Consider the following 21,320-nt stretch of genomic DNA (forward strand, 5'->3'; position numbering starts at 1 on the left):
CTACATCGGTGTATGCTCCAGTAGTGCTCAAGAATGGCCGCCCAAGGATGAGCGGCGTTTCTTTGGATATTTCCATGTCGAGCACTACGAAGTCAACAGGGATGAAGTAGTCCCTAACTCGAACGGGAACGTCCTTGGCGATCCTCTCTGGATAGCGGATCGAAGAGTCAGCTAGCTGAAGGTGCATCGGTGTTGGTGTCAGATGAGTGAAGTTGAGCTTGTCCAAGATGACCTTGGGCATTACGCTGATGCTAGACCCCAGGTCGCACAAGGCGTGGCCGAAGTGTTGAGTGTTGATTGAGCATGCGGTCGTTGGGCACCTTGGATCTTCCTTCTTTTCTAGAAGTTGGTTGAGTATAGCTGCGCTACACTCTTCTGTGAGCTTGACGACCTGTGTCGTGGGCAGGGATCGCTTGTTGTTGATGATGTCCTTGATGTAGTTAGCGTAAGTTGGCACATGCATCACGTCTAGCAATGGGAAGTTAACATGTATCTTCTGGATCATTTCGACGAAACGAGTGAACTGCTCGTCCACGGCAGTCTTCCATTTCTGAGTGGGAAACCGAAGGAAGCTTGTATCAATGAACTTTTGAGGAATCATTTCTTCCTATGGCCCTGTTATTTTCCCTGCATAGTTAGGGTGTGGTGGATCACGAGTGGACTTACCACCCCTCGTGGTCACCATATTTATCTTTTCTAAAAAATAGAACAGCAGCAGCCACTTGCGCAAGTTGATTTTTAAGCGTAGAAGAAAGGGTTTCAAGTTTTACATTTATGTTTTCCAAAATTTTATCATTGGTGGCAAGTTTTTTATTTAAAGATTCATTAATTTTAGCTTGGCCAAAAACAAGATCTTTCAAGGAGGGTTGATTTGAATTAAAATTTGAATTAAAGTTTGAGTTGTAGTTGTTACCTCCTCCTTGGTATGGTGGGCGTGCTTGGCCCCACCCATGACCTCCTTGTGGATGGTACCCATTGTTGTTGTTGATGTAGGCAGCATCTTTACGGGTCTCGGGGCAGTCGTTCCCCGAGTGTCCACCATTGCCACAGACCTCGCACATGAGGTGCAAGTATATGTCTTGAGCATAGTTGTTCATACGCTCTTTGTATTGCACCTGTTCGTCTAGGCGCTTCAGTAAGAGGTCCATCTTCTCGATCAAGGTCGTAGCCTTGGCAATCGTGAGGTCGAGGAAGGCTCCTCCAGCAGCATTGTCAAGGTGGGCTCTGGATATTGTCGTTAGCCCATTGTAGAAGCTTTGGAGCACGAGCCACTCGTCCATCCCATGATAAGGACAGGCGAATATGTACTCTTAGAGTCTCTCCCAACCTTCCGAGATGGATTCCTTCCCCATCTGCTGGAAACTTGAAATTCTCCCGCACAGGGCATTTGTTTTGCCTAGCGGGAAGAACTTGGCGAGGAACGTCGTGGAACATTTCTCCCATGTGCTGATGGCTTCTTTGTTTTGGTAAAACCATTGTTTCTCCGTTCCCACGAGGGAGAAGGAAAACAAACGGAGCCTGATAGCGTCAGCCGCAATGCCTAGTATGGTTATGGTCTTGCAGAGCTCCAGAAAATTCTGGAGGTGGGCGTTGGCGTCCTCGTTCAGCTTGCCACAAAATGGGCTAGCCTGCACCATGTTGATTAGGCTGGATTTAAGCTCAAAATTCACATCCCCAACACCAACATTGGGTCCAATCGCCACATTGGCGGCGGAGGGGATGGAAAAGTAGTGGAGGGTCATCTCAGCCATGGGTTCGGTTGTTGTTGATGGTGCTTGGAAAGCTGGTTCCCTTGTCGACAGCAAAACCTGAGGAGGGATGACACGAGGTCGGACCCTTCTCACGAGCTTCTCAGGATTTTCAATGAAGTTTGTCGGCAAGGAGAAACCAATCATACACTACCCTGTTTTCATCCGATCAAGAGAAAACAAAAAGCAACATTAGCCTGTATAAGCAGTAGCTACTTCTTATTCACATTGTCAAGTTTATGTATTTGTAAATCATTTACACCAGTGACATCCTGGGCAACGGTACCAGAAATGCTTGTTGGCATTTCTTAATGTTGTCACTAAGAACGGTTTAAGTGCATAGCAACGCCGCCGAGAGATGCCAGTGGTGGTATGCCTTAATGTTTACAGAAAGGATCCGCACGCGCACGGATATACCATTGTAGCATTTCACCCGGAAGTATTCAGGGTATCGTTATTTACATTTTCCCAAGTGATGGCGTGGTGTGTAAAGGTGTTTACATGATACAAAAGCATGGCAGTATGAAATAAGTTGTAGACTACAGATCATATAGGGGTAAGTTATGATAAATAGATAATGAGAGTAACGTGACACACACATATCAGCCTTCTCTCAAGATAAAGAATAAACAAATACACCTAAGGTTAGTGGGAGCATAGGCATACAACAATAGTCCAAGCACACTATTCATACATAAGCAAAGGTTATGTTAGTCACATGCTTAGAGCTGCAGGTGTCGGGAAATTAGTGATATTGGGGAGAATGTCCCGCACTTGAGTACATCTAGTCCTGTTACATCTTTGCATGAACTCCTACACGGTACCCGAACATCGGGGACTACACTAACCACGAAGCAACTTCGTGGTGGACCAAATGGGGTTGTCACCACCCGCGGTCTACCCCAGTCAAGCCATGGAGCACCATCATATCCGAAGGATCTAGCATACCCGAGCACCATGCCCGTGTATGAGATCACTACCCTAGCACCCCCGGGTCTCCCACCCATCGGATGGACAAGTAAAACGCTAAGGCAAGCCCGAAAGCACAATGAATCGACATCCTTACCCAAATCATCTGGTCTAAGCAAGCAACCAAGATAATATGAATAAACAGAACATGGCAAGGTAAGCTATCAAGATAGCTAAGCAACCATGAACCAACTCTGTATGAAAAGCATAGCGACAGTTGGAATACATAGCCATACCGGAGGTCGAGGAATGCTCAACGACCTCCAAGATGATTGGATTCGCTAAAGAGATGAAATACTAGCCTAGCTCCACTACCCCAAGGAGTACGAGTCACAAGATTGTGAGGGAGAGAGGCTTCAAGTGTTGTGTGTTAAGTGAGAGGGGGGAGGGCCCCTTTTATAGCTCTTGAGGTCGGTTCCCGGCATCTCCCGACATGGAAACGTGCGCAACAGACATTGGGAGGATAAGATCGAATCTCCCGCCAAAATGCACCGGGACATGTTGCAAGGTAGCTTCGGCCAACCCAAGGGGTCGGTCGACCCCTTTGTGCCGCCTCTAGTCACCGCCTTGGTCGGGGCACTGGCAGGTAGGTCCTCTGCCCTGTAGGATATGTTTCCTATTTTTGTACATTGGTTTGCTCTGACATGTGGGCCTCTTCTTGGATGTGTGACGCTGGACGCGATATTATGTGGTTTTTGCTACGTTTTCTTCGTGCTTTCGCCTTATTCCGTACTTGTACTCCTGAAATGGTAAAATCTCTGAAACAACTTTGAAGCTAGGTTAGTGATAGAAATATGCGAGTAAGAGGTATGGTTTTCCTTTTTTGTGAGTATAGTTGACGGTAGAGTAACAAGAGGAATGAGGATGATGATGAAAGTTAATGGATGATTAATTGTTTCCACCATGATTGCTAGAGATAGGTGCTCACTTAAAATGGTTAATGTCAGACCCGGGGTAGCGGGACTGCTTATAGGCATAGAATGTACTAGAGTAAGGGATAGCTTATGGATGTACCTTACCTCTCTTGTAATTACCCGAATAGGCGTAGAACTAGCTGCAGTACAATGAAAACTACCCGATTGTGTTGTAGTAGGACTCCAATTGTACTCAGCTAGGACTTTCCATGTAACTCTGTCCCCCCGGATATATAAGGGCGGGCAAGGACCCCCTCAAGACACATCAACACCTAAGGCAATACAAGCAACCACACAGGACGTAGGGTATTACGCACCTCGCGGCCCGAATATGTCTAAATCCTTGTGTTCCTTGCACCATCGAGTTCCAGAGCAGTCGATCCCTACCTACAATCCTACTACAAAGGGTATCCCTGAGCAGGCTTGGCGGTAAACACCTGTAGCGAAAATGGCCTCTCATGCCATATTTCAATATAATGTTTTGGTGATTGATATAGACAACACAACACTTGGACTAATATGATTGTTAAGAAAACCATTCTCAGGCTTTTAGGTTCAAGTGATGACAAAGAGAAGATAGGCGTAGCTAGGCCCGAAGGGCCACCCCTACGGGGGTTCCGCTCTTCGGTCCAAGGGACAAGGATTGAGGCATTTTGCTATCATCGGTTAAACCGACGTAGGGCAAAATGAACTCACCGGTGCAATCATAGAGAAGGCCTGCGAGCTAGGGTTTGGCACCGGATTAATCGGCGTTGGGTATTTTACACTCGTCGGTGCATTGACTTGGAGCACGTCTGGAAGTTTGGTTTCACCGGTTGAACCGACGTTAGGAAATTGTATACGTCGGTGCATTGACAGATGAAGACAGAGGAAATTCTATACACCGGATGAACCGACGATTGGGTCTTGGTGAACGTCGGTGCAGTTGTCCAGAGAGTTGGTTTTTAGAGTTCAAATGGCAACTACATTCACCGGTTAAACCGACGTAGCATCGGTTGATTGCCTGTACATGTAACGGCTAGTTTTTGAGGCAGACAGTTTTAGTATCACCGGTTAAACCGATGATGGCTTTTGGGGTACGTCGGATTAACCGGCGTTACGCAGTTTTCTAGCAGCTTTTCTCCAACGGCTATATTTGCTTATGCTGCCTATATATACCCCCAAGGCCGGGTCATTTGAGGTTGCTGGAGTTCAAGGAAGTATACAAGAGCTAAAGATCATCTCGAACCACCATAGAGCTTCATTGTACATCATATAGGCTTAAGCACACTTGTGAGAGTGCTTAGTGCTTGTTTAGGCTTAGTTCTTGAGAGAACTAGCTTGAGAGAAAGCCTTGCTGCGGCAAGCACCTTGTGTACTCGTCGTGTGACCCTCCGACTTGGTGTGGAGTGGCAACGACACTTTGTGCGGGGAAGGAGGCCCCTACTTGGTGTTAAAGCTCCAAGATAGTGAAGACGGTGCCGTGGTGACGCTTCGAGATAGACGGTGGCGGTGACCTCGTCTTTGTGACTTGGCCTCACTTAGCCTTTGCTTGTCGGGAGCCTTGGAGGCGTGGCAAGACGGTGATCAAGCGAAGAGACTCGGCATCACACTTGTTCGTGCTGGACAAGTGGTCGTGGACGTAGGGAGGGACTTTGGTGTCCTAACCGAACCACGTTAAATCGTGTGTCTTGGTGTCTTCACTGGGAGTTTGCATATCCTCTCCCTTACCGCTTTACTTACCGCATTACGTTTCCGCATTTACTCTTTCTTGCTTACCTTTTCTTTCCTAGTTAGTTTGATTAGGATTGGCTATAGGTTGCAAGTCTTTTGGGGTAAGTGGAGGGTAGCATAGATAAACCTTAGTCATAACTAGCATGTGTAGGACGTGTTAGGTTTATCTTATGCAATTAGATTGAGCCCTAGGTTAAAAAACGATTAGCGACCCTATTCACCCCCTCCCCCTCTAGGGTCGGACACCCCGGTGATCCTTACAACACCGACAGCTGGCATGCCAGGTAGGGGTCGAACCTATGGCCTTCTGCTTAGGAAACACCTCACAACGTATTCTGGGAATAATGATACTCGTATTCTGGGAAAAAAAGTTTCAAGAGTAAGGAGGCATATTACAGTAATCGCCTCACAAGATCTCTTGTAGCATCTTACAAAGGAATTTATCCTTCTCCCTGAATACGTTGTGACAAGATTAAGTCTCCCCACCAAAGATGGCAGTTCTTGGGCACCCAGAAACAGGAAACCCCAAGAGTATGACACAACTAGATGCCACTCATCCCCTGAAACCCTGCCTCATTGGAATATGCAAGGACATGATGTCCAGCATGGATCCACTAAGAGAAATAGGGTTGCAGGATGTGGTAGCAGGGACTTCTCTTGTCACTCGCAAGTTCTCTTCTAGCATCTTTTGCTGGAAAGCACTACACAAAATTCAGGAGGGCGAGAGCAAGAACACCATATGCAAGTCATGGCTTCAGAGTGCTGGTGCATCTGGCAAAAGACCTCTCACCCACCTTTTATAGCCGCATGGGGCCTTGCTGGAGGACAACCCGTTATGCTACAGTGGCAACACTCACGGGTGCAATAGTGCAGATTCTCCACACAGGGAAGTCCCATGTGAGCGTACAGTAAAGAGATAAATATCCTGGGTTTTATTTTTGATGATATTACGGGTGCAATCAGTAAAGAGATAAATATCCAATCGTATCATTTTTCTAGGATTTTACCCGAAAAAGGGATCTTTTCGGATATCGGATCTGATTGAACCTGCATATATTCTTAAAGAATAAAATCTGATGCCACGTCTTAGATCCTAAATTCCAAATCTTTGCTCGGGGGCTACCCGCAAGATACAGGATTTTGATTTAAGGCTCAGGGGCTGCGGGATATAGGCATCAGAGATTTATTTTTCAATTTTTTTGGAAAATAAAGAGAAGAAAAAGACTGAAGAGACCCTCAGCCTGATTCTGTGATTCAACCTAAGGCGCGGGGGCTACTCCATAAGGAGCGCGAGTACTTCGCGCACCATATATAATCAAGATTTCGGGGCATGAACACCTCACAACTTCTGAACAACCGGAAGTACTTGGAGGACTACTCGATGAACCTGAAGGAAGGCCCAGAAGCAACTATAAGAATATTCTGAAGTACTTGGAGGACTACTCGCTGAACCTGAAGGAAGGCCCAGAAAAAGACTTGAAGTACTTGAAGACGCCCTGCCAAAGTATTCGATGCCTGCATGACTCGGCTACGAAGAGCTCGGGGGCTTGTCAGACCCGGGGCAGTGGGACTGCTTATAGGCATAGAATATTCTAGAGTAAGGGATAGCTCATGGATGTACCATACCTCTCTTGCAATTACCCGAATAGGTGTAGAACTAGCTGCAGTACAAAGGAAACTACCCGATTGTGTTGTAGTAGGACTCCAACTGTACTCGGCTAGGACTTTCCATGTAACCCTGTCCCCCCGGATATATAAGGGCAGGCAGGGACCCCCCTCAAGACACATCAACACCTAAGGCAATACAAGCAACCACACAAGATATAGGGTATTACACACTTCACGGCCCGAACCTGTCCAAATCCTTGTGTTCCTTGCACCATCGAGTTCCAGAGCAGTCAATCCCTACCTACAATCCAACTGCTAAGGGTATCCCTTAACAGGCTTGGCGGTAAATACCGACAGTTAATTAAATTAGAATCTTGAAGGCTAAAATCTGAAAAATAAGGACTTATTCTTTGTCGCTTTTCGGCAAAACAAACCCCTCAAGCCAAAAAGTTTTGCATGTCTAGGTAACGGCTAGTATATTCCACTAGTCGGGTAAGGCTTGCTGAGTATTAATATACTCAGCCTTACTTGTAGCATTTTTTTCAGGTGTGTCCTTTGAAGACATGATAGCTGGTCTGACTTAGGCTTGTCCTTACCTCCTAGTTGGTCTGTGGAATGGGATGCGTCCTCGGCCAACGATGACTCTGTTGAGTGATGTCACGTACAGGCTTCATCGTGACATCCATATCGTTGTTAGTTTCTCGTATTTTCTTTCCGCTTCATAAGAACTCTGTTGAGCTACTTTATGAATTTTAAAGTACTTTGTTAAATTTTGAATCCGGTTTGTAACAATAAATTTATGTTGGACCTTGTGATGTAATAAATTGTGGAATGTTGTAAACTCTGGTCTCCCCTTCGTGCATATTTTAAGCATTAGGTTCGATCCATGTTCAAGTGGTTTAATCGGGATATTACCTGATGGGGCTATCAGATTACTCCGTTTGAAGTGCGTATTAACTCGTGTTGCCTTTTTTTGTGATGGTTAGCGCACTTGAGCCAGATTAATTCAGGCAGTTCTACCATAGACGCTCAGCATTCTTTTTGTCTCCGTGCTGCTCGTTGGGTTTCGACTTCTGCCCTTGCGTCGGCTAAGAGTTCATTTGCAGAAATATCTTGCAGACGTTCGTTAAGGCGGTGGCCATCGGCTCCTTATCCCACGTCCAACATGTAAACATGGTGATCCATGTATGCGGATTGTCGGATTTGTACTCGACTAGTTCCGTGCTTTCAGGACCTTCCTCATGGATCGGAGAGAGATGAACTCATCCTGGTAGGGAAGATCTGGTAGGTATGCGACTAGATGTGAGTCGTATCCTAATAGTTCGGGGGGCTCCATGCCTTCCGAGTATAGATAATGGCCATTAGGCATTGAGGCGATTGTGATGCCTATGTACTGCCCCACGATTGTTACCAACTGGTTGCCGGGATGTTCATTGTGGATCAAGGCCTTCCCAAAGGTGATGGCATCATCTTGTTCCAATGCGGTCATGTTGGTTGGAACTTTTTATTGATTGAAAATAGTTCCAAATTGGATCTCCTTGTGTCCGGCTGAGGCAGGATCGAGATCAGTGGTGGGTTTCCCGATTGTATCGGAAAGTTGAATCTCACCGAGATGATCAGCAAGGTCACTAGGATTACCCGAGGAGGACAAAGGATTCATCCTGAGATCTTGAGAGTCGGTGAGGTGGATGCTAAAGCCTCCTTGACCATCAGCCACACATATCCAAGATCCAAAAATGAAAGTAGTACCTTCCTCGGGGATGAGTGTGGAGTTGATGAACTCCATCGAGTTGACCACGGGATCATCGGAGATCTGCCCCATGGTGGGCAAAGACAAGATAGCTTCACCCCTGCCCAAGCCCAATCCCACCAAAAAGCGTATCCAGAGAAAGTCGTTGCCCATCGCTCACCCCGTAGCGCCTGCCGCCGCCAACCCGCTCCTCCCTGACGAGGGCAGCAGCCACCGCCGCCCCTGTTCCTCCCCTCCTCCAACCGCCTAAAGATGTCCGTCTAGTCAGAGCTGGGAGCGTGTGGTGGGCGACCTAGGCACCTAAATCTCCATTGTGCTTGAGCTCTCTCCATTGTGCTTGAGTTCTCCTGCCTGTGCGTCCCATGAAGTCCATCACCATTGTCCTCTCATCACATATCACCATCACACAAATCATGTACGTAGGGCTCGCGATTGCTGCCATACTGCTCTTCCTTAATCGCCGCTCATCCTCGTGCCTACCTCCATCACCATGCTGCGCCCACTCCTTGACCCCGTCTTAGTCCTTGCGCGTGGTGGAGCTCGTGCGTGGCAGTCCGAGCTCACAGCAGCCCAGTCCGAGCTCACAGCAGCCGCAAGGTTACGCGAAGAGGCACAGCAGGGGGTGACGAAGCACCAACCAGGTTACCTTCCAACCTACCACAGCTACAGATAGGGTAGGCACCTTAAGACCTGCTTTAAGGTTTGAACAGAGGGAATGCTGCTTTTAGAGGCCGCTTCCTATAACAGCCAGGGCCTTTGGTTACCTTTTAGCTTTCTTTGAAAGACACGGCCGGTTGGTAGTCCAACCAAACGAACCCCGAGTCTCTCCTTTCAACAAAAGCAGAGCAAGGTTTTTTTTACAAAAAAATAGTCCATTCTTGGTTTATATATTCTCAATTTGTTCCACTCAGACCATAAGACGAGATTATGGTCATATGGGGATCGTCCCAGTTCAATCGCGGCTAACTTGTGGGACCATTCTGTGACAACAGTTGGTTCATGTTAAGGCCTAGGATCTTCAAGACGTACATCAAGCACTGGTTAGCATTGAAAATTTGACATACACATGGGATCACGTTCAAATAGCACTGCAGCTGGTGGAGCCGCCAAATGACGATCTCCTGATCAAACCTTGCATGAGTTTACACTTCAAATAAACTATGTACAAACAAAGTATCAAAAGAAGTTCCAAGCAGATTCGCTCCACGTCAATGACAATGCCCAAGGCCTCATTTAAAAGGCGTGCTGACCAGTCAACCACGTGGGGCAGCCATTTGCTGCTTCTTGATCCTATCCCCAGCCTTCACCATGCTGGAAGACATACGACATGTTATAGAACAGAATGAAGCCTAAAAAAACAGATATATTGAGATTGTATTGACAGACCTGATATCGTGAGGGGTTATAAATATCCACTGAGACCCCTGGGCGACAGCAAAATCTACTAGGGTATCTAAGCTTATTTTGCGGCTCACCGCATCCTGCCAAATTCAGATGCCACCAATTACAAATTTTTACTTCTTGTTAACTGGACAGAAAATAGCAAAGATCATATGCTTGCTCACCATGAATACATCAAACTCATCCATGGCCCTAAATGGTGCTTCTGTCATTCCATGAAGAGCTAAGGTGAAGCAAAGGGTTGAGAAAGATCGTTCTCCACCTAGAGAGAGAGAATGACAGCATGAATAAAAGCTCTACACCCAGAGAACACTAAGAAAATGAATGAATAAGTATTTCTTTACCAATTTTCTCAAGAATAACTAAAACTTGATTATACAATATATTACAACTAGGTTGGAAGCTGTATACCTGAAAGTCCTCTAGTATCTCTAACAGTGTCACGAGATGCATCTTGAGGCATTGTCAGCTACATTGAATGTCATAATATGTTAGTTACACTGGTTTGAAAGCATATCTGTATACATATAGATAAACAACAGGAAAAGGAAATCCTGTGGAAGTAACTTACATCAACAGATAGAACTTCGTTCTTATAATCAACGTTGATGTGCCCACTGATACCTTTCTTCCCCAAGTGCTCATTGAACCTTCCATATGTACAAAGGCAGCAAAACTGAAATTACTTTTCGTAATTGATAGGAAGAAGAAATTTGTTGATAGGCATTGAAAGAAACTTACAGCCATGTAAGCTGGCGCTTCAAAAGGCCAGCATTTCTCTGAAACTTCCTCCATCGTAAGTCCAATGCCTTTTGACATGCCTGCAGAACAATGATTTGACTAAAAAAACATATCTATTTTGAGTGCAGTACACACATCTTAACCAACAGATCCAACACCACTATCACTTTTAATCAAACCAGTCCAAGAGCTGCTCATCATTATCATTACCTGAGTATAGCTACAAATCAATGCAAAAAATATTGCTACAAATCAATGCAAAAATATTGCACAAGTTATGTAATTTGGGACCATATATTGAATGTACCCACAACTAAAACTGAAGATAAACGCAACCCTTACTTTTGATGAGGAAAAGAATTCAAGCCTTTGAACCGTATAGAGCTAGAAAGAATGTAGTCGTAGAAATCGTACTGCACTTACATTTAATTTGCCCCTAAAACCTGCATACATTTGTTGTTTCCTCAATATTTTCCGTCCCTTTTTGTCATGCAATGCTCTCAGATCATCAATGGTCTCAGTATATCTGCACAAATATTTCTAGGAAATAGTATCACAACTCCTATTGTTTATTTATATATTTGTGGATATGTGCAAAGAGAAGGCCAGACCTTCTGCTTTCTTGCTGAAATTTCTGATTCAATTTATTAATACGATCACTTAATTGTTCCAGGGTGGATCCTCCAACACCACCCAAAGCTTCCACTTCCTTCTCTGCACATATTCTTGAAGCCTTTTCAAAGTATTCCTACAAAAGAATATATGTCGTCACTAAACATGTGAGAGAAATAAAACCATCCATCCAACTTAAAATTCGAACCAAAGAGGTAATCAAGTCACTCCGGGAAATTGGTATCTAATAGCTGGAAATTGTCGAGAACTTTTCCAATTCTTCCAACATCCATGTTAGAGTATATTTGGTAGTATACGAAATATCTCATGGGGGCTTCTTGCCCCCAAGTCTTGTACCCTCTATATATACTATACACCCTTGAGGCTTCACGCAGTATAACCAACAATTCATACACAATCTATCCTTCTTACATGGTATCACAAGTTTAGGTTGCCGATCCTAAAACAAAGGCTTCCGCTGCCCATGCGCCTCCCCTGGGAAGATCAATCTCCACCGGGGGCAGCACCCTCATAGGATGCATGGCTGATCTATCTGATCTGCCACTGATGGAGAGAATAATTGCTGATATTCCTCCAAACCCTAGAAGGGTGGGATATATAAATCCTATACATGGGCCTCTAGATGGGTCTCTATACATGGGCTCACATATACACCAACACCCCCCGCAGTCTGAACTACCGGCGTAGCAGTGTTCAAGACTGGACAAGAAGAGAGTATAAAGGGCAAATACCCCCCGCAGCCACAACTAGCCACCGGCTACGTTGAGGCTGGAGCGAAACTCCAAGAAGGTCCAGGAGGGCAGTCCCTTGGTGAAGATGTCAGCAAACTGGTAGGTAGTCGAGACATGGAGTACCCGAACATCTCGCCGATGGTGACTCTGTCGCGCACGAAGTGTAGATCGATCTCCACATACTTCGTCCGCTGATACTGGACGGGGTTGGTGGAGAGATACACGGCGCTGATGTTGTCGCAGTAGATGAGCGTGCTCTTGGCGAGCGGGCTGTGGAGCTCCGCCAAGAGCTGTCGTAGCCAGGACGCCTCCACCACGCCATTAGCGACAGCCCGGTACTCCACCTCAGTACTGGAGCGGGAGACAACCGGCTGCCGCTTAGACGACCAGGAGACCAGGTTGCCGCCCAGAAAGACGGCGTAGCCGGAAGTGGAGCGATGAGTGTCCGGGCAGCCAGCCCAGTCGGCGTCGGTGTAGACCACCAGCTCTGCTGAGGAGGAGCGGTGAAGCACCAGGCCAAGGTCCACAGTGCCTCGGACGTAGCGGAGGAGACGCTTCAGCGCAGCAAGGTGTGACTCCCGGGGATCATGCATATGGAGACAGACCTGCTGTACAGCGTAGGTGAGGTCCGGCCTGGTGAAGGTGAAGTACTGCAAAGTGCCGGCCAGACTCTGGTAGGCAGTAGGATCAGTCACCGGATCACCCAGGTCAGCAGACAGCTTCGCCTGAGTGTCGACAAGAATGGAGCAGGGCTTGCAATCAGTCATCCCAGCCCGCTCCAGAATATCCAGTGTGTACTGCCGCTGGTGAAGGAGAAGACCAGACGGGCGAGGCTCAACAGTGACGCCCAAGATCCTTCATAGCAAACTCCTGCTGCAGAGAGGAGATGACACTCTGAAGCAACTGCTGACTGGAGGCTATGAGCACAATGTTATCGACATAGAGCAACAGATATGCAGTCTCATCCCCACGACGGTAGATGAAGAGAGTCGTGTCAGACTTGGCCTCGGTGAACCCCAATGTCAGCAAGAACGTGGCGAACCGAGAGTACCAAGCCCGAGGAGCCTGCTTCAGTCCATAGAGAGACTTGTTGTGCCGGCAGACCATATCCGAACAACTCAAGTCCACAAATCCCACTGGTTGCAAGAAGTAGACAGTCTCTGACAGAGTGCCGTGAAGAAACACATTCTTCACGTCCAGCTAGTTCACAGGCCAAGAGCGTGAGAGCACAAACGAAAGGACTGTGCGCACCGTAGCGGAATTAACGACTGGGCTGAAGGTCTCATCATAGTCCACACCAGACCGCTGAGTGAACCCCCGGAGAACCCAGCGAGTCTTGTAGCGCTCCAGTGTGCCATCAGCCCGACGCTTATGCGTCCAGATCCACTTGCTGGTGACCACATTGTAACCAGATGGACGCGGCACGAGGTCCCACGTCTGGTTGGAAATGAGAGCCGCGTACTCCTCTTCCATCGCGCGACGCCAGTGAGGATCCGCCAAGGCGACGCGGACAGAGGAGGGTACCGGAGAGACCCGCAGCTCTCCCTCGGTGGCGGAGAGAGTCGCGGCCTGAGACGCCATCCGCCGAGTCACCATGGGATGGAAATGCCGATGATCCCGATGGATAACTGGTGGGTGATACACCTCCGGCTCGGCTCGAGAGAGAGCCGGAGGAGGAGGCGGCGGCGATGGCTCCGGTGTCGGCGTCGCAGGAGCCTCCGGAGCAGGAGGCGGCGCCGGTGTCGACGCCGAACGACGCCGGTACACCTGCACCGGCTCAGTGTACCGATGCGGCGCCGGGGTCGGCGCCGAGCGATGCCGGTACACCTGCACCGGCTGAGCGTACCACGCAGGTGCAGGGGAAGGCACCGGGGCCGCACGTGGCGCAGCGGGAGACACCGGGTCCGCGTGTGGCACGACCGGAGGTCCGGAGGCCGCGCGTGTGCCGAAAGCGGTGCCGGTGTGCCGGAAAAACTTGCAGGAAAAGGACAAACAGGTAACGGTGGCGGAACCACCGGGTCAATCGGAAACAGAGACTCCAGCTCAAGGTCAGGAGAAGGTGCGGAGGTGGAGTAGGCGAAATCAGACTCGTCAAAGACGACGTGTCGGGAGATCAGAACGCGGCGAGTGGTGAGGTCAAAGCATCGGTACCCCTTGTGGTCAGGGGAGTACCCGAGGAACACACAACGAGTCGAGTGGGGCGCCAGCTTGTGAAAAGCGGTGGTGGAGGTGTTAGGGTAACACGCACACCCGAAGACCCGAAGGTGGTCGTAGCGAGAAGGGGTACCGAAGAGAGCGTGGTGTGAATGGGAGCAGGAGAAGCAGTGGACGAAAGGCGGTTGAGCAGGTAGGTGGCGGTGTGGAGGCTCTCAGCCCAGAAGCGCGGGGGCAGAGAGGCCTGGATCAGAAGAGTGCGCACGACGTCGTTCGTCGTGCGAATCATCCGCTCAGTCTTGCCGTTCTGAGGAGTTATACGGATAAGACATACGCAGCTGAACACCCCGAGACAGGAAGAAGGAACGGGAGGTGGAGTTATCGAACTCACGCCCGTTGTCACACTGGACGGCCTTAACGGTGAGGCCGAACTGAGTGGACACCCAGTCAAAGTAGAGGAGGGTGGGGAAGGTCTCAGACTTGGCGCGCAAAGGGAAAGTCCAAGAGTAATGAGAAAAATCATCAACAATGACCAGATAATATTTGTAGACAGATATGCTGAGTACAGGAGATGTCCACAGGTCACAGTGATTAAGATCAAAAGCATGCGCAGCATGCGAAGAAGAAAACGAAAGTTTAACATGACGACCTAACTGGCACGCATGACAGAGGTGCTCAGCAGAAGCCCTAGTACATGGAACATCGGTACTACGGCTGAGCTGAGCCAAAACGTCGCGGTCGGGGTGACCAAGCCGGCGGTGCCAGGTGGTCGAAGAAGGCATCACGGCAAAGGCAGTAGACGAAGAAGTCGAGGACGGAGCAGCGAAAGCAGAAAGCCGAAGAGTGTAAAGAGGCCCCGGGCTATCACATCGGAGGAGCGGACACCGGGAAACCGAATCCTTCACAGTAAGACCAGAAGAGTCAAATTCGATAGAACAGGAGTTGTTAGCAGTAAACTGGCAAATGGAAAGAAGGTTGTGAACCATTTGAGGAGCAACAAGAACATTAAGAAGACGAGGAGCAAAACCCACGGCGGTGACAGGAAGGCAAGACCCATCACCAACCATGATAGAAGGACAAGAGGGGTGTGGGGGTCGGACAGAAGAGAGGATACCGGCATCAGGAGTAATGTGGAACGAGGCACCCGAGTCGGCAATCCACTCGGTGCTGACCGGCGGCGTCAGTCCCATGATGCTGAAGGACTACGCCAGAGCGACCTAGTCCCACCCCCAGGCCAGGTCGGCTGCTGGCTGGCCTGAGCGGGCGGGGTCCAGAACGGCGCTAAGAGTGGAGCAGCGCCGGTGAACATGGCCGCCGGCTGGAGCAAAGGACGAGCCCCCCCTCTCGGACCCTGGAACGGCCACATCGAGATGCGCCCTGACCATGGGTTACTGAAGGATGGCCAGGGCGTACCTCCAGGGGCAGGGGCAGAAGCGGGAGTCGGAGCCGGAGTCGGCGCGCCCCGACGGCCCCAACCGGTACCAGTATCCCCAGAAGCAGGGCCACCAGTGCCACCACCACCACGTCCACCCCATCAACGACGTCCTCGCCCCCCCCCCCAACACCTCCGGACTGCCCGGCGGGAGCAGCACCAAGGAGAGAGGTGGCGGGGGCGGCGGAGGAAGCCGGTGGAGCAGCGACGAGCGCGGTGGAGGTGGACGAGGGCGATCCGGGCGCGAGACCCCTGGTCATCTCGAGGGCGAGGTCGTCTCGGACCTGCAGAAAGGTGGGGAAGGGCCTCTGGCGGGCGATCCAGCTCGTCAAATGGTCATAGGTGCTGCTCAGGCCCCGCAGGACATTGAGCACCAAGACCCGATCGGACACCGGATCCCCGAGGTCGTGAAGAGCATCGGCCATGCCCTTCATCCGCCGGCAGTACTCACCAACGGAGAGGTCCCCCTGCACGAAGGTGCGGAAGGTGGCGTCGAGCTGGAGGGCGCGGTACTCGGCGTTGCCGAGTAACTGCACCTCGAGCGCCACCCAGACTTGCCGCGCGGTGCCGCCGTGGGTCCTGACGAGGTCCTGAAGATCTAGGGAGATGGTCCCGAAGATCCAGGACATGGCGACGCTGTCGAGGCGCAGCCACGTCACGTCCTACGCCTCGATCGACGTGTCGAGGACGTGGTCGTTGAGGGCGTAGCGGCGGAGGGCGAGCAGCACCTGGTCCTGCCAGCGTCCGTAGGAGGACGTCGGGTCGAGGAGGACGGTGACCAGAGCCCGGATGTTCTGGACGCCGGCGGCCTGGAGGTGGAGCTGGGCGACCATGGGATCGGCCGGGTCGTACCACGCTCCAGATCCAGCGGGCGGGGCCTAGTGGGAGGAAGAGGCGCCGGACTCGGGGACAACGGGCAGCGAGCCGGAGGAGACGCGGAGGAAGTGCTGCTCCGCCTCGGCGACCCGGAGAGCGAAGGCGTCGACCGTGGCGCACTCGCGCTCCCAGACGAGGGCAGCCACGCGGACCCGCTCCTGGGCCGCCAAAGCCTCCGACTTGGCAGCGAGGAGAGCCGCGGCGAGAGCGGCGTCGGCCTACTGCCCGCGGAGGGCGGCGGCGGAGAGCGGCGCATCCGCGGGTGCCATCCCGAGCCCAGACCACGCGGGATTGGGCCCGGCGACGGCGGTGGGCAGCTTGCCGGCGGTGACGACGGCGCGGTGGGCGGCAACAGCCTGCGCAGCGGCGGCATCGTCATCCGCACCCGCTGCAGCGGCGGCGTCGGGCTGCACAAGTGGCTGCTGCACGGGCGGAGGGGGCAGCTGGGGGCCCTGCCCGTCGGCGGCGGCCGCCCCCGCATCCGGCGCCGGCCCAAGGATGACCAGGGCGGCGGCCGGGGCGCACGTCTGCAGGGGGGCCCGCCCAGCAGCAGCAGCGCCCGCTACAGCAGGGAGAGCCTGCGCGGCGACGGCGGCGCTTGCTGCAGGGCCGACCGCGACCCCCTGCAGCGCTAGGCAGAGGCGGCGACGGCGGGATCCAGCAGGGAAAAGGCGGCGGCGCGGCCCCCTGCACCCTCGGCGATGGGATGGACCAGGGAGGGGGCGGCGGCGGCGCGGCCCCCTACACCCGCGGCGACAAGATCGGAGGAGGGGTCGGCAGCGGGCCAGGGCAACGCTGTAGCTGCTGCCGGAGCAGAGGAGGAAGGAAGAGGGAAAGAGGAAGGGGAGAGAGGAGGCGCCGGCGGCGGCGGTGGCTAGGAGGTGAGGTAGGTGAGAGGAGGCTAACCCTAACCCTAGGCTAATGATATCATGATAGAGAGAATAATTGCTGGTATTCCTCCAAACCCTAGAATGGTGGGATATATAGATACTATACATGGGCCTCTAGATGGGCCTCTATACATGGGCTCACATATACACCAACAGCCACGTCCATCGTGGTCAAGCAGCAGCAGATGACCTACCTCTCCTGTGGTGATTCGATCTCGTCATGATGCCTCATCAACCCTCCCCTCATTGCACCTTCCTGCGCAGCCAGCCCTGCACCACCCTTTCTCAGTTTCTCCAGCGTCGTTGCCATTACTACAAATGCATGGCTGCCGCACTATAGGAGCACTAGGGGCACTGGGCCACCGCGCAGCCTGTTGACTTCGTTGCCGGGCTGCTACACCCTGCTCGGGCCAGCACCCTCATCAAGATCCATCACCGGACAGGCCCCATCGGGGCCATCTCGCCCCGCCCATCCACCATATGCCCCTTCACCGCGCCGCTTCACCGCCATCGCTGGCGGGCCGTAGCGCCATAGGGCTTTGTATCCAAGGTTCATCTTGCTGTTGTGTTTCCTTTTTCCTGATCAGAGATCAGGTTCGCGTCGCCCTGCCATCCCATCGCCACTCGATCGTCGATAGTCCAGAGGATGATGTTGTCATTGCGCCCTACTAGGCTGCAACCCCGAAACTTGTGGCCATGCCATCACCACCAGTGTCGCCATCTTTTCAGGCGGAGGTGCTACCCATGCTACTGGTCCGCTTCATCACGCTAGCTCTCGATCCGAGTCCGCGCCAATTACTGCAAGCTCGCGGACACCACCACTGATGTTGCTAAAGGTAGACACAGTTAGGCTCTTTAGCTGCACCGTCGACTATTGCTATCCAGTTGGCTCATCGACCTGCTGATCATGTCAGCAAAAGGCTGCTGATTGTGTACTAATGCACCTATGTTGCTGCTTTGGACCTGCACCCTCCTCCACGGCTTCGCCCACATCCACCTCAACCTCGGCACTAAGGGGCTGTCATCTGCATGACCTCTACCTAGTTTTTGCTCCAGTCGTAATATTCGCACCAGCATTCCGACTGCCAGGGGATGTCTCCATTATTCTCCAATCTGACCGTTCGTGTTGGTACCACTACGCCCCCCCCCCCCCACACACACCACACACACACCAAGCCTTGTACACAATCTGTAGTATACATTAAAACTGAGCACACGACTGCAATATAAATCATCCCCCTATATATGCAAAGATAAAGTTGCTGCTTTCAGAATAGCAGATTTCATGTCGAACCTTCTATGGCATAATAGATATGCAGGATACTAAATCAGTAAACCTCTACAAAAGTTTTCAGTTCAAACAAAAGGATGCTAAATTAGTATGTAGAATCTTTTGACAGTGCAACTAATATGTATAATCAACACAAAGAAAAAGAAAAGGTGGCCTGAACAAAGGCTTATTGCAAGTGATAGGGCAATAACCTGATGAAGCTGTTGAAGATCTGTTAACTCCGATTCAGCCATTTTAATAGGAGCTAAAACCTTCCTTTCCATAACACCTTCATAGTGAGCCTTATCCTGGTAAGGTCCAAAAATACAATGTAGTACCATGAGAAGAACAAGTGTCAAGAACACTTTACATGTAAACCTTTGAGACAGATGTTACATCAGTAAGTAACACACTGTTGCCTGTAATAACACTAACCTGACAGAGTTGCAAAACAGAGCAGGGTATTTTTCAGGTGGCAACATGGCAAGGAATTGAGTGATCAAGGAGTGGAAAAGGAATTTTTATTTCTGGAGAACTAATGCAATGTAAAAGATTGAAACCATATTTATTGCATGCTTAGCTTATGAGAAGATGCAATGGGTTCAAGCATCCACTAAATTTGTAGTGGTTTACGTAATCTGCAATCAATTTCTTTGTTTTCTATTCAGAAGGCTTTTCCTTGTCCCAACCACCCTCTCCACAAGAGAGGGAGAGGGATGGGACTTCTTTGTTGATGACTGCATAATCTGTAATAATGAGGGCCTTGACATATATAATGACAGTGATATGAGCGTTGAAATCCAAGAGGTAATATTATGATCTAGCAAATAAAAATTAATCAAACTAGATGAAGTCTCTATACTATCTGACTTAGCTGTGGCCTTTCGAGCTGCCACCAATTCTCCCATTGCAAGGTTCAGTTACAAGTCTACTACTTACAGTATTCCCTACTGCATATAGATCAACCAATTCCAGTAACTTGAACACTTACAAAGTTATCTCTTAATTATGAGAGAACGTGCTACAGTAACTGTGCATATTGTTTTCGCACTGCAATCCTTACCTTTACTGCTCCCAGGCCCAACACATAACAGCCAGCCTTGCTTTACCGAGAATGCTGGGTATGCCCTGTGTGCCTTTGCAGTCCTAACCTTTTTAACATTTATCCCTCCTTTCTATATGCAAGCCAAAAAATACTTGGCTCGATTTGACATGTACCTTTTCTTCCAGAAATTATTTGATTTTGTTACCTTAGATTGTTTTTTCTAATTCTTAACAAGTTCCATGCTGGACCTTAAATTGCTTACATAAATTTCCCAACACAAATGAGTGAATGACTAGCAGTAATAAGACAGCATGCCTTATTTGCTTGGTATTATATTGGTTCAATTTAAAGTATTGTCATCAACATTGAGGTTTCCCCTTCTCAGACTAGCCTGGGGGGCCTCTCCATCAATTTGTCCTCATGAACTCATCCTCTTGCATGTTCTCCAGTAACCGATTCATCCTCTCACAGCACTGCCACCAAATTCTTTGTATTCCTTGTATCTGGAAGAGGTCAAAGCAGGAGATGCCTCGCTGTTGAATGAATTTAAAGCGGAAGCAGCTTATGAGTCTGAGGGTGCATAGGCTTGTAGCCTAACTTTGTCACATCTAACATTAGCGCTCACTTCCATAAGTTGCAAGTTGGTAACATTTTAAGTCCTGATTGGGTGCAGGTTATCTTTTTAATCAATTTTGCCAAACTTGCAGTAGGTATTTTTGTTAGACAGATGATTAGCATTAGGCTTTGGGCCTTATGCCCGGTGCTGCACTCGGCCTTCGGCCTGTGCGCACAGTAGAGCTTATGAGTCTGAGGGTGCATAGGTTTGGAGCCTTTTTTTTATCGAACACGCAGGAGAGCTGCGTATCTTTGTATTAAGAGAGAAAGGGAAGTCCAAATACAAAAAGGCACTCCAAACCTTGGACTAGAGCAAGGAGTGCGCGAACTAAAAAGAGTTAAATTACAGATAACACATAAGCAGGACCAGACCAACAGGACCACCCAGCTCTCTACCCCTGAACCATCCCCAACTCGAGAAATAGGGTAGACAACCCTTTTGCCCCGGCGAACTGCCAAGTACTCGCTTCATCCTTAAAAGCCTGCACTGCTTGTTGTAAGTTGGGTGTCACCCCATCAAACACGCATGCATTTCTATGCTTCCAAATGATCCATGCCCCAAGGATGCAAAAGGAGTTGAAGCCTTTTCTAAGATGTTTCTGTAGTTTTGCCTCGGCCTTCTTCCACCAATTAGCAAAGGATGAACTCCTGGTGGGTGTTAAATTAGTTAAAGCTAGTTGCTGCAGTATGGCATACCAAAATTGCCTTGCAAAAACACAACCCGTGAGAATGTGATGGATTGTTTCCTCCTCCTGATCACAGAGCACACACCGCACAGGATGCTACAATCCTCTCTTTTGAAGACGATCCGCTATCCAGCAGCGATTCCG

At 50.0% G+C, this 21,320-nt stretch overlaps 1 protein-coding gene and 1 non-coding gene across 7 annotated transcripts in view; one reads left to right on the forward strand and one right to left on the reverse strand.

Moving 5' to 3' along the window:
• The first annotated feature begins 1,278 nt into the window (after positions 1 to 1,278).
• On the forward strand, positions 1,279 to 1,385 carry LOC120663122. The gene has a single exon (XR_005670345.1). It is a non-coding gene; the product is annotated as a small nucleolar RNA R71 (small nucleolar RNA).
• Positions 1,386 to 9,683: 8,298 nt separating this feature from the next.
• Positions 9,684 to 21,320, reverse strand: part of LOC120660187 (structural maintenance of chromosomes protein 6B-like) — a 43,679-nt gene continuing 32,042 nt past the window's right edge. For 5 of the 6 annotated variants that reach the window (XM_039938595.1, XM_039938596.1, XM_039938600.1 and 2 more), the window contains 9 exons: positions 19,043 to 19,138; positions 11,456 to 11,592; positions 11,268 to 11,370; positions 10,845 to 10,924; positions 10,675 to 10,753; positions 10,515 to 10,572; positions 10,268 to 10,365; positions 10,089 to 10,183; positions 9,684 to 10,013 (listed from right to left, as the gene is read on the reverse strand). In XM_039938595.1, coding sequence (XP_039794529.1) covers positions 9,956 to 10,013; positions 10,089 to 10,183; positions 10,268 to 10,365; positions 10,515 to 10,572; positions 10,675 to 10,753; positions 10,845 to 10,924; positions 11,268 to 11,370; positions 11,456 to 11,592; positions 19,043 to 19,138 — 804 coding nt within the window. In that variant the 3' untranslated portion in view covers positions 9,684 to 9,955. The remainder of the gene's footprint in view (positions 10,014 to 10,088; positions 10,184 to 10,267; positions 10,366 to 10,514; positions 10,573 to 10,674; positions 10,754 to 10,844; positions 10,925 to 11,267; positions 11,371 to 11,455; positions 11,593 to 19,042; positions 19,139 to 21,320) is intronic. The other variant, XM_039938598.1, reaches the window with a different exon arrangement.

Source organism: Panicum virgatum, chromosome 2N (genome assembly GCF_016808335.1).
Source record: "Panicum virgatum strain AP13 chromosome 2N, P.virgatum_v5, whole genome shotgun sequence".
NCBI classification, from domain to species: Eukaryota; Viridiplantae; Streptophyta; class Magnoliopsida; order Poales; family Poaceae; genus Panicum; species Panicum virgatum.